The following is a 12,007-nucleotide window of genomic DNA, read 5'->3' as shown; positions in this document are numbered from 1 at the left end:
TGTTGATGCAAGGGGACAAACTTTCGAGCTTCACAGGGCTCTTCTTCAGGTCCAGGGAAGGTAACCAGATAGAGAGAGGTTTACTTAATCATTTTATAATTCATGTCTTGAAAGATGCATGCAATTAGAGCAGCATTAGGATTAATAATGAAATGTTAATTTCAGCAATAGAGCTCATTAGCATTTTGAATTGCAAGAATTTACGGTGATGGGGTAACCATGTGATATTGCAAAGGGGATTTTGTGCTAGGATTGGGATGTAGTAGCTCAGATTGACTGCCCTTTCTTGACATGCTGATTTGTGACACGCCTCTGAGAAATTATCTAAGTTTTTTTGTTTTTCATATGGCCGCCTTTGCATCTTGGTGCTCCTTGACTCATTGCTCATTTTGGGTAAAAATGCATCCTGGTGTAGCAAGCCAGCACAAATCCTATGGGACTTAAGTTGTGTGTAGGCCTTGTGCTTGTTTGTGGTGGGGTGGAGGGGGATTTTTTTTTTTCCCCTTTGTGACCGAATGAAGTAAATCTCTATCACAGCAGTGGCTGTGGCTATAATCACATTGCCTGTGGGTGTCTGTCAATTTAAAGGTTTCAAAGTAGCAGCCGTGTTAGTCTGTATCCACAAAAAGAACAGGAGTACTTGTGGCACCTTAGAGACTAACAAATTTATTAGAGCATAAGCTTTCGTGGACTACAGCCCACTTCTTCGGATGCCGAAGAAGTGGGCTGTAGTCCACGAAAGCTTATGCTCTAATAAATTTGTTAGTCTCTAAGGTGCCACAAGTACTCCTGTTCTTTTTGTCAATTTAAATTAAGCCCTGAGTCAGCAAAACACATACACAGGTGCTTAGGTCCTGTTGGCATCAATGAGACTTAATTTTAAGCACATGCTGAAGTGCTGTACTGAGTGGTGATTTTAGGGTAGGATTTTCAGATGTGCCAAAGTGACTTAGGAGCACAAATTTCTTATTGCTGTATTTTTCTATCATTCATTTTTTAAAAAAGAGAAAGATCTGGGAAATATATATTACTGCCCTGTGACTTGCAGAGAACATGCAGGATGTAATGATATGAAGGTATGTGCCATATCATTTCCAGCAGTGTCTTTACCTTATCAAAAGAGGAAAAAAAAGATTGTAAAATTATAAACCAGCAAACTGATGGAAGCAGCAAAGAAGTGAGATTTGATGTTTATCTCCACAATGAGAACTGAAAAGTTACATTTGAATGAAACAATGCAGAAGTATCTAGCCTCACTGCAAGTGGCCCATTTGTCATTCACAAGGGAGAGAGATGGCAAAGATACAGTGGCATATTTAACTAGCCTCCTATCCCAGAGGTGTCTTGCCTCCTGGACATATTTGGTGCAGTATGTTGAAGACTGTAAATTTGTCAGCCTTTTCAGAAGATGAAAAAAAAAGCCAAGTGACATGACATATTTCTCCTTTCCAGAAAGAAACCTACTCTTTGTATCGTGGAACAGTTAGTTGCACCTTAACGACTGTAGCTGACCTGTCAGTGGTGCTAGGGTCACTGACAACACTGATAATTGTGTACATTGTGATTTTCTTCTTTTCATAAACAGGAAAATGATGGCATCAATTTGTACTACTGGTCACTGTTTGACGGACATGCTGGATCTGGGGCAGCTGTTGTAGCATCCAAACTGCTTCATCACCATATTGTGGAGCAGCTGCAGGAGATTGTGGAGATCCTGAAGAACTCTGCTGTCCTTCCCCCAACCTGCCTAGGAGAGGAGCCAGAAAGCATGGTCACTAACAGCAGAACTCTAACCAGGGCAGCCTCCCTGCGTGGGGGGGTTGGGGCTCCGGGCTCACCCAACACCCCTCCAACACGCTTCTTTACAGAGAAGAAGATCCAACATGAGAGCCTTGTTACTGGAGCTATTGAAAGCGCATTCAAAGAAATGGTAGGTGTATTTCAGTGCTGTTGACTACTTGTTACTCAGTTTAATGAGTAACATGGGTTGGGGGAGATGACTTTCTTTTCACCTGTTCAGTCTAGAATTAGGTGTGTATTTGCTGGCTCTCAGTCCTGTGGTATCTGAGCACCTCACAATTTTCATGTACTTATTCTTGCAACACCTCTGTGAGTGGGGCAGTGCTATCATCCCCATTTTACAGATGGGGAGCTGTCGCACAAAGAGGCTCCTTAGCCCAAGATTATACAAGAACAAATAATTGAACTTAGGTCTCCTAAGTCCCAGGCAGCTGCATTAACCATTGGACCATTCTTCCTGTCACATTGTTGTCTATCTTACTGACATGGCTTTTAGAAGCTGTTTTTTAAAAAAGATGTATTGTGTAGAAAGCTACATTGCTCCACAATAGTAGATATCCGCTTTCAATGGTGAGATAAATTATTTACGCTAGTCTGTATGTTTCCTAATAAAAAATGGTGAAATTTACCCTGGTGCAGTGGGATGGCCTCGGGCCCTGTAGAGGGGGTGTGGGAGAAAGAGCTGCACAGAGGATGCATCTGTACCCCTCATGCCACAGGCAGGGTCTCTGCACCAGCCCTGCCTGGGCTGATGTAGGAGGCCATGTTCTGGCAGGTTGCGGGTGGACCAGGGGAAGAGCCCCAGTACCCACTGCATCTGGGTGGAGAAGCAATGGCGGTTGTTCTAGCTCATAGGCTAGAATAGGGGCTGCACAGTAGCTTTGTACCCTGGCCCATTGTTGCGGGGGTGGGCCTCACCCCTCCACTCATTTATGCTTTATTCACATGAATACTTGGGGTGAAATTCTGGCTCCACTGAAGTCCGTGGCAAAATTTCCATTTGACTTCAGTGGAGCTAGGGATTCACCCTTGAGTGGATATCCCCTGCGGGAGCCTGGTTCTGCAAACTCTTGCCACTACGCATAGTGCTTGCTCGCCTGAGAGCGCTCCTAGCAGTTAGAACTATGCCTGGTAAGTGCTTGTGGGATCAGGCCTTAGGAAATGACTATATTCTATGTCTTTAAAAAAAGCTTCCTCTTTGTGCAGAAAAGTTTTAAACTAAGCATTTCCCAGAGATTTTATTCTCAAGGTGAAGTACAAAGGCAGGACTCAATCATAGTTTTTCCTCATATATGTGAATTAGTCTTAGTACATGCGACTAATTGGCAGACTGCAGCAGTCATTCCAGAAAAGAACTGTTTCATTTCTGCACTCAAGTACAGTAATTACAATGATTAGCTTTTTGTGTAGTGCTTTCCTTCCCAAAGAATCAGAAAGCTTTTTGCAAACTACCGTACAACTGAAAATATTCACTGTAAAATATGTTGTACATTTTTATTACAAATCTTTTTTTACTATTACACAACACGATGATAGAAGTTGCACAGAATCAACTATATTTAAATTAGTATTATGAAGTATACACCACAACATCATAAAAAATGCACATGGCTTAGTATAGCACTGAGGACCCTGCCTGAAAATTGGACTCCATTGTGCTAGGGACTGTGCACACAAATCATGGCAATTTGTCTTTCTCCATGTCACTAGCTGGCATTGTGGTAGGCTTTATTCAGAATGAGCATCTCCTGCCCCATGCCTTTGATAAAATGCTGTAAGCTGGGGCCCTTTTACCCCCACTTCTGCCTCTCCATCATTGTCTCCAGGAATGGCTCTCAGTGGTTACCCCAGTACAATAACAATTCTAATTAAAAAAAGCAGTTTTATTAGGGAAAAAATAGGAGTAAATACAATATATCCAGTCTAAGGTCTGGATAACATCTTGTGCTTATAATTAAGAATAACACTGCAGTGTGTGTGTGTGTGTGTGTGTGTGTGTGTGTGTGTGTGAGAGAGAGAGAGAGAGAGATTTATGTAACAGCCTTTCTAAGGCTGACACACTCCTCCTACCTCTCTAACTCTGTCCTTCTTCTTTATACGCCTGGCGCTCTCTGAAGTAACGGTGTGAGCCTCCTTGATATCACTGTGGTCATTCTGTATTAGTACCTCATCCGTGTTTTGTCCAACCCTTTTGAGTTAGCTTATTTACATGGGTTCCTTAGTAGCACAATGTATCATTGCACCCAATGTTTAACAAAAAACAGCATTCCTAAAGTAGGCAGGCACAATTCTCGGTTGTCTTTCCTGCAACACACAGCGCTTCACGGGAACCCTTTGAACCTGGATAGAGTGTTGGGTAGGTACATATAACCCTCTTTGCACATCCCTTCAGGTACTGCCTAATAGAAGGCCTTCAACTCTTCTCTTCCCCTGGAGTGTTGTGTGCCATTACTCCTTTCTGCCCAGCCTCCTTTTAAATGCTAATTAGGTCTTGCCTGAAGTGTCAGACTCAGTGTAACTCTAGGGTTACCATATTTCAACAAGCAAAAAAGAGGACGGGAGGAGCCCCGCCCTAGCCCCGCCCCTGCCCCTCCCACTTCCCGCCCCCCCAGAACCCCCAACCCTCCCCCCGTTCCTTGTCCCCTGACTGCCCCCTCCTGGGACCCCTGCCCCTAACTGCCCCCCGGGACTCCACTCCCTATCTAAGCCTCCTTGCCTCTTGTCCCCTGACTGCCCCAACCCTTATCCACACCCCCACCCACAGACAGACCCCTGGGACTCCCACGCCCCATCCAACCACTCTTCACCCCGACAGCCCCCCCAGAACTCCCAACCCATCTAAACCCCTCTGCTCCCTGTCCCCTGACTGCTCTGATCCCTCTCCCCACTCCTGCCCCCTGACAGCCCCCCCAGAACTCCCAACCCATCTAAACCCCTCTGCTCCCTGTCCCCTGACTTCTCCGATCCCTCTCCACACTCCTGCCCCCTGACAGCCCCCCCAGAACTCCCAACCCATCTAAACCCCTCTGCTCCCTGTCCCCTGACTGCTCCGATCCCTCTCCCCACTCCTGCCCCCTGACAGCTCCCCCCCAGAACTCCCAGCCCCCTACCCCCCGCTCCTTGTCCCCTGACTGCCCCCTCCTGGGACCCCTGCTCCTAACTGCCCTCCAGAACCCCACCCCCTACCTAAGACTCCCTGTTCCTTGTCCCCTAACTGCCCCCTCCTAAGACCCCCCCCCAACTGCCCCCAAGGACCCTACCCCCTACCTGTACCCTGACTGCCCAAAACTTTCTCCACTCCCCTCCAAAAGCCCCCACCCGTTTCTTGACTGCCCCATCCAGAACCTCCCTGTCCCTTCTCCTGCCCCCCCTTACCCTGCTGCTCAGAACAGGGTGTTGGGCTCTGTGCCAGCCGGACACATGGCTGAGCTCCCCAGCAGAACACAAAACCCGGTCCCTGGCCCTGCACAGGGCTGCCGGAGCGGGCTGCAGGAGGAGGAGCTGCCGGCCGGCTCAGAATGCAGGGAGGGGGGGGTGGGAGGAGGAAGCTGCTCCGGAGTCCAGCCCGGGACTTTCCTGCAGCCCTCCCAGCCGCTCGCTCTGCTCTGCCAGGGGAGGGGGAAATCCCGGACATTGTGAGTGCTTTACAAATTCCCCCCCGGACGCTATTTTTAGCACACAAAAGGAGGACATGTCCGGATAAATCCGGACGAATGGTAACCCTATGTAACTCCCTTTTAGTCATAACTCAATTAATAATTCCAGTGTCTGTCAAATCTGATTTCTTCTGGAGAGTGCTCACTCTACCACACCCCCACACAGTAAACCACATGGCACCCTGTTTATTTTCCATGGAAGGCTGTTACCCTACTCAGCTATTTAAACTACTAACCTCTCTCCTGTCTGTTTTTTTTCTAGAGTACAAATGTGTTAATTTATTTCCATGTTGTAACCTGAGATCACAAATGTTTATTCCAGGCCACATTCAGTTGAGTGTTCACTGTTAGTATTTACAATTATATTTGTTAACTCGAGTTATAGTACAACCCAAAACAGTAGTCTGGGCAAACCCTGAGTGGTTTATAAGCCATGTCCTGGGGAGCTAGAAGGGTATTGCCAAGTGTTCTTCTATATTAAGCTACTCAGATAATGTAATCAAACTCAACTACATCAAACTTAGCTTGCTGAACTGAGCAAAAGGGGGCTTATCTGAATTTCACCTGTTGGGGGTGTATGCATCGCTTTGTGCATCACAGGTGAGCCATCTACGTCGTCTTTCTTTTTTTGTTTTAAAGAGAGATTAAAGGAAAGAGCTTCCACTCCACACTCAGCCTTATGTAGAAAAAGTGCCACTCAGAGTACACTCCCATCTGAAAGGTATATCCTCACCCCCAGTTATCCTGCTCTCAGGTCATGACTTAGTTAATAGCTTTTTGTTTTTGTTATATTGGGGTGAAAATTAGTGATACAAAGCTGGCTTACTGCTAAAATAACAGATGGGCTGAAGAGGTAGTGTTCAAATCCAGAACCAGGTTTGGATTCAACTTGAGATTCTAAATCAGGACTAAGATTTGTATTCCATGTAGATGAAATATAGTAACTGTTCTTGTAACAGATCAAAATGGTGACGATCTTGAGAGATGAGAATATGTCGTCATATTTCTGCCATTTTGAATGGTGGAAACACTTGAAAGAATCCATTGTTTAAATAACTGACAAAATAAGAGGAGGGTTGACTTGGTGATGCAAACATTATATTTCAGAATATCGGGTTTTTTTAGCATCACTCCTGGAGCCACAAGTTCAAATCCCAAGAGAGTTACCTCAACCCTTCATCCTTCTAATGTAGATTAAATAAATTCCCATGTTTCTTTTGGGAGACTGAGAAGCCTGGAACCTGCATAGAAACAGGACATTACTTTCTGGATGGTCTATACAGATAGACTTGCATCTGCTTGATAACCTAAAAAGCAAATGAATCCATATGTGATGTTTACAACCATGTATAATTGGGTCAAGATCAAACTTTTTTACAAGCCCTACTTCTGAGTCTTACTAATGGATTTCAAGTTCATTGAAGGGGGGAATAGGTATCGCTACTCTGTTTTAAACTTCTGCTCAGGACAGAGTTGTTGCACAAAGCGGAAAGATTGCTTGTTCTTTTGGAGGCCATGATTAGCATTGCTTGGCCTTCCCTTTTTTGGAACTGCGAGGCCCAGGCAATGAATGAACAAATACCCTTTTATTGGTCTTATACTGTGACCCATCTACACTACAACTCTGACAGTATTAGCTCATGGTTGTCTGGCTTGGCTAAGTGAGTCTGTATTCTAACAGTTTTTCCTGTAGCACTGTGGTCAGGACAATGCAACCTAAACTATAAATAGCATCCCTGTGATGATTCTTACAACTGTTTTGGCACATCCATGCTACAAACAAAAATCCATTTTCTTTTTTAAATTAAGTTTTGATTTACATACAAAAATAGATGGTTATCTCAGGCTCTGGAGGTTTAAACACTTTAAATTGCAAATCTGTACAACCAACATAGCAAACCCCACACACAGGAGAAGCACCAGCTGCCTAGGATGTCAAAGTGAAAATGCAGGTGTACCCCCCCCTAGAAAGATCCTTATCCCACCCTCTCCACAGCCCTCCCCCAACCCTGAACAGATAAATGGGCTTTGCAGTGTGTCCTGGAGATTAACATATATGGACAGTTTTGGAGCAAAATGGCAATGAGGTCCAGAGCTGAGGAGCCCTAATGGAAAGTGTCTGCCAGAAGCCCCCCTCCCTCTTTTTTAGCAGAGATGGCTTCAGCTTGAGCATCTAATTTTAACAGTAACAGTCCTAAACCATTTCTGATCATGACTAAAACCAACATGAAACTCCAGCTGGAAACCAATAGGCAGGCAGGCTAGTTCATGAAGCACTAATGGCCTGTGCTTCTAGTATGGTACTCTGCTTAACAAGTAGACAGCAGCCTAGTGCACCAGCTTTAGTTTCCAAAGGGATTTTAGGGACAGCCTCATGGACAATGCAGATGTTAAAGTGGCAAAACATGGAAAATGGTCCATATCCAAGAGACTAGGTCACAACCTTGTGGAATTTAAACATCTCTCTTGCTGAGTGCTGTAATTTTAATCCTCTAAAAGCAAATGGTGATCTAACACCACGCTGAAGTTGTGAAGTCGGGCAGTAAATAGCAGATGGATACCACTGAAAGATGCCAATACAGTCTCTGTCATGTTCTCGTGATGCTTTCCCTAATCTACCATCGCCTCCGTATTGTCTGGACTGAACCTTAGCCAGCTTGCCCACATTAGTGTCCCAAGTTCAGCCAAGAACTGGGTCAGGCTTGTATGGTGTGAAAAGTGTACTGAAGGCACTGCCACACATGCTGAATCATAGATATGTTGAATGAGAGGGGTAAAAAAACTGAACCCTGCTGTACCTCAAATGGGAGGCCTTAGGTAGAGCACCAGTTACCCTCTGTGGCCACTCCAAGGGAAAAGAACAGTCATCTAAGAGCAGCTCCATCTGTTCCCCACTAGGTGGCACAAGCAAGCCAAGCAACATATCATGGTTGATGGTATCAAAGGCAGCTGATCAGGTATTGAAGTTCAAATTACGCAGATCTGCATCCACTGTCAGGAAGAGATCATCCGGTGTAACCAACACAATCTATGCCAAACCCAGTCTGTATTTGACTTGACACGGATCAAGGATAACAGAGACACCGTGAGGGTTATCTCACCAGAACCTTCTCAGCAATCTGTCTGAAGAATGGAAGGTGGAACAGTGGCCAGAAAGGGTTATTCTCTCCACCTCAAGTGACAGCTGGTTGATCAAAGGCTGCAGAATGTTTTCTTAAGAGCAGATGGCTGCCAGCTCTCTGTAAGGGCAGTGGTGGCAATCTTTTACCACAGATGTTTCCCCACTGGCCTTCACCAGCCAGGAAGAACATAGATCCAATTCTTAGACTGGAGCATAAAGTTCTCCCAATACCTGAGCATCTCAGGGAGTGGCACTGGGTGAAATTCAGGCAGAGAAGACTTGAGATTTGTCCCATTACAATATTGCTTGGCTCTCAGGGATGCAGGCAGCTTGCTCGCTGTGAGGTGGTTGCAAAAATTCACTGAAAGATTGACCTTGTCACAGTTGGAAATGAGAGAGTTATTGAGATGTGCAAGTTTTCATGGAAGTCAGTTACTGTAGATAGAGAATCTGGAAAGTTTCATGCCCCAGGGGCTTTACCCAAAATGAATCCCTCTACGGTGCTTCAGAGACACTGAGCAGTTGAGAATTCTATACTCTGTCAATGCAACATACATACTGTGACAAAGATTTTCCAAGTAGTATACAGAGACTTAGCTATCTTTCATAACATATAAATACCTTATCCAGCAATGTGGGCACAATTTGAGGTCACATTTCATTTAACAAACCATGGTGACTTTGGCACGTCACAGTAGTAAAATTTTGAGCTCTGAACAGAAGTTGTCCCTGCATCTACAGATGGCTACATGAGTCACTGTCAAAACTGGTAAGGAAAAAAAGATGGTCATTTTTTCAATGTATCTGTTTGCAGAATTAGTGGTGTTATTAAAGTGCAGGCCATACTTACACACTCGGGGACTCTATCCTGGGAAGCAGTGACTCCAAAAAAGATTTGGAGGATCATGATGGATGATCAGCTGACATGAGCTCCTTTTGTGATGCTGTAGCCAAAAGGGCTAATGCAAACTTTATGTATAAACAGGAATATCAAGTAGGAATAAGTAGGGTAATATAAACTCCCATACTTGGCACTGGTGCAACCATTGCTGGAATACTGTGTCCAGTTCTTTTGCCCACAATTCAGGAAGGATGTTGATGATAAATTGGAGAAGGTTCAGAGAAGAACCATGAGAATGATAAAAGGATTAGAAAACATGCCTTATAGTGATAGACTCAAGGAGCTCACTCTATTTAGCTTAACAAAGGGACGGTTATGGGGTTACTTCATCACCATCTATAAGTATCTATAAAGGGAACAAATGTTTGGTAACAGGCTCTTCAATCTAGCAAAGAAAGGTATAACAGTTCAATGGCTGGAAGCTAAACAAATTCAGATGGGAAATAAGGTGTACATTTTTTAACAGTGAGGATAATTAACTCTTGGAACAATTTACCAAGAGTTGTGGTAGATTCTCCATCCCAGGCATTGGATATTTTTCTGAAAGAGATTCTCAAACAGGAATTAATTCAGGGAAGTTCTATGGCCTGTTATGGAGGTCAGTCTAGAGTGATCCCTTCTGGTCTTGGAATCTATGAAACTATTAACGGCCAGATTCTCAGCCCTGGTCAATGCAAGGCAGCTCACATAGACCTAACTCCGAGTGTCTACACTAAAATGTCTCTCCCACCGATGTAACTTGCGCGCTGCACTCACTTAACTCCACCTCCATGAGAGGTGTAGTGCTTAAGTTGGTGTAATTCGCTCAGTATTAATGTAGTGTATGTATGTAATGTAAGGTAGACACTGCATTACATACATCGACTTCAGTGGCTTCCAGGCGGTGTCCTCCAATGCCTCAGCATGACCACTTTGGTCACTGTTTTGAACTCCGCTGCCCATCAGCCAGGTACACGTCTCTCCCCTTTAAAGGCCCATGAATTTTTGAAATTTCATTTCCTGGTTGCTTGACATGGAGAGGTCACCTAGCAACTGCCCAGCTGACCATACTGGCTACACGCTGCAGACGCGCTTCTGCCTGGAGTGCACAGGAGGTGGTGGATCTGTGGGAAGGAGAGGCTGTGCAGGCACAGCTCTAATCCAGCTGTAGAAACATCATTATTTACAAGCAGCTCATTTGGGGCATGGGGGAGAAGGGCTATAAGAGGGACCCACAGCAGTGCCATGTGAAAGCCAAGGAGCTGCGACAGGCGTACCAGAAAGCCAGGGAGGCTAACAGTCATTCTGGTGCAGAGCCACAGACCTGCCACTTTTACAAAAATCTGCATGCCATCCTTGGTGGAGACACCACCCCACCCCCAAGAGCACCATGGATACTTCAGGAAGCCCAAGTCATAGGCCCCAGCTGTGAACAGTGAGGTGGAGGCGTATGGGGGGCAGGCGACCGGGGGATCCAGTGGTACAGCAAGCCAGGACCTGTTTTTTGGCTCCTGGGCAGTCCCTACAGTCCAGCACAGGAGAGCCTGTTACAAGGGAAGGAACCTCTGGTAAGTATACAATTTGCTTTGATATTGCAGGGACACATCTGTTCATTTACTTTTTTTTTTGTTTAAACTTATGCTAGAAGAGGTAGTGAAATCACCAGTAGAGTGAGAAGCAGATTGTCTAACTATAGAGGGGAAGTAGAGCTGCTGGGGGGGTTCTGCAGAATAGTTTTTGTGTGTACCAGGTTGTCCCATGAATCCTTCATAGAGATCTCAAGGAAACTTTTGTGAAGGCAGTCTGCAATCCTCTGCCAAAGGTTTCTGGGGAGGGCTGCCTTATTTCTCCTGCCGTGGTCAGACACTTTCCCAAACCTCTCAACAATTATTTCAGCAGGCACCTTGCAGCGTGCAGGCTAGCAGCATATGGCCCCGATCTACAGCCGGATGCCTGCAGGAGCTATTCCCTTTCACCTACTGTTACCCTCAGCAGTGGAAGTTCAGCTAAAATCCCCACCACCTGTGGAAAACAGTGCCAGTATTCAACTCAGTTGTCCTATACTCATGCCTGTGAACTATCCCCGCTGCTTATTTTCCCAACGTACTGAACCTCCGTCACCATCGCTGGGACTGCCGCTCTGCTTTATGAATCTCAAAGAGAAGTGAGAATGTAGTGCTTACAACTTGTGTGGATAAAAGGGAGTGAATGCAGTATATCAAGTTTTTCAATTTATCTTGTGAATACACTCACAATAGTACCTCTGTGCATGGTAACTTTTGCAGCTGGAAATGTGGCCTTGAGGATCTCTGCATCCGCACCAGCAGAGTGGCACAGCCAGATAAGGAGAAGGAAGAGGACGCAGGATGGCATGTTCCAAGAGATCCTGCAAGCCTCTGCTGCTTTCAATACCCTTGCAGACAGCATGGATGGAGGTAGAGTGGAAAAGAGAACAGAGAGGGACACGCAGCAGAAGATGCTAGCACTTTTCAAGCAGCAAACAGACATGCTGTAGACTCTTGTGGACCTTCAGGTTCAACAGTTCCATGC

General features: G+C 45.4%; 1 protein-coding gene across 1 annotated transcript in view; it reads left to right on the top strand.

Moving 5' to 3' along the window:
• The window catches only part of PPM1H (protein phosphatase, Mg2+/Mn2+ dependent 1H), a 208,252-nt gene that overhangs the window by 111,861 nt on the left and 84,384 nt on the right, over positions 1 to 12,007 (top strand). Inside the window, exon 3 of the mRNA XM_054025431.1 lies at positions 1,586 to 1,930. Within this exon, the coding sequence (XP_053881406.1) occupies positions 1,586 to 1,930 (345 nt within the window). The remainder of the gene's footprint in view (positions 1 to 1,585; positions 1,931 to 12,007) is intronic.

This window comes from Malaclemys terrapin, chromosome 1, assembly GCF_027887155.1.
Source record: "Malaclemys terrapin pileata isolate rMalTer1 chromosome 1, rMalTer1.hap1, whole genome shotgun sequence".
Classification (NCBI taxonomy): Eukaryota; Metazoa; Chordata; order Testudines; family Emydidae; genus Malaclemys; species Malaclemys terrapin.
This window is presented reverse-complemented; position numbering and strand designations above follow the sequence as displayed.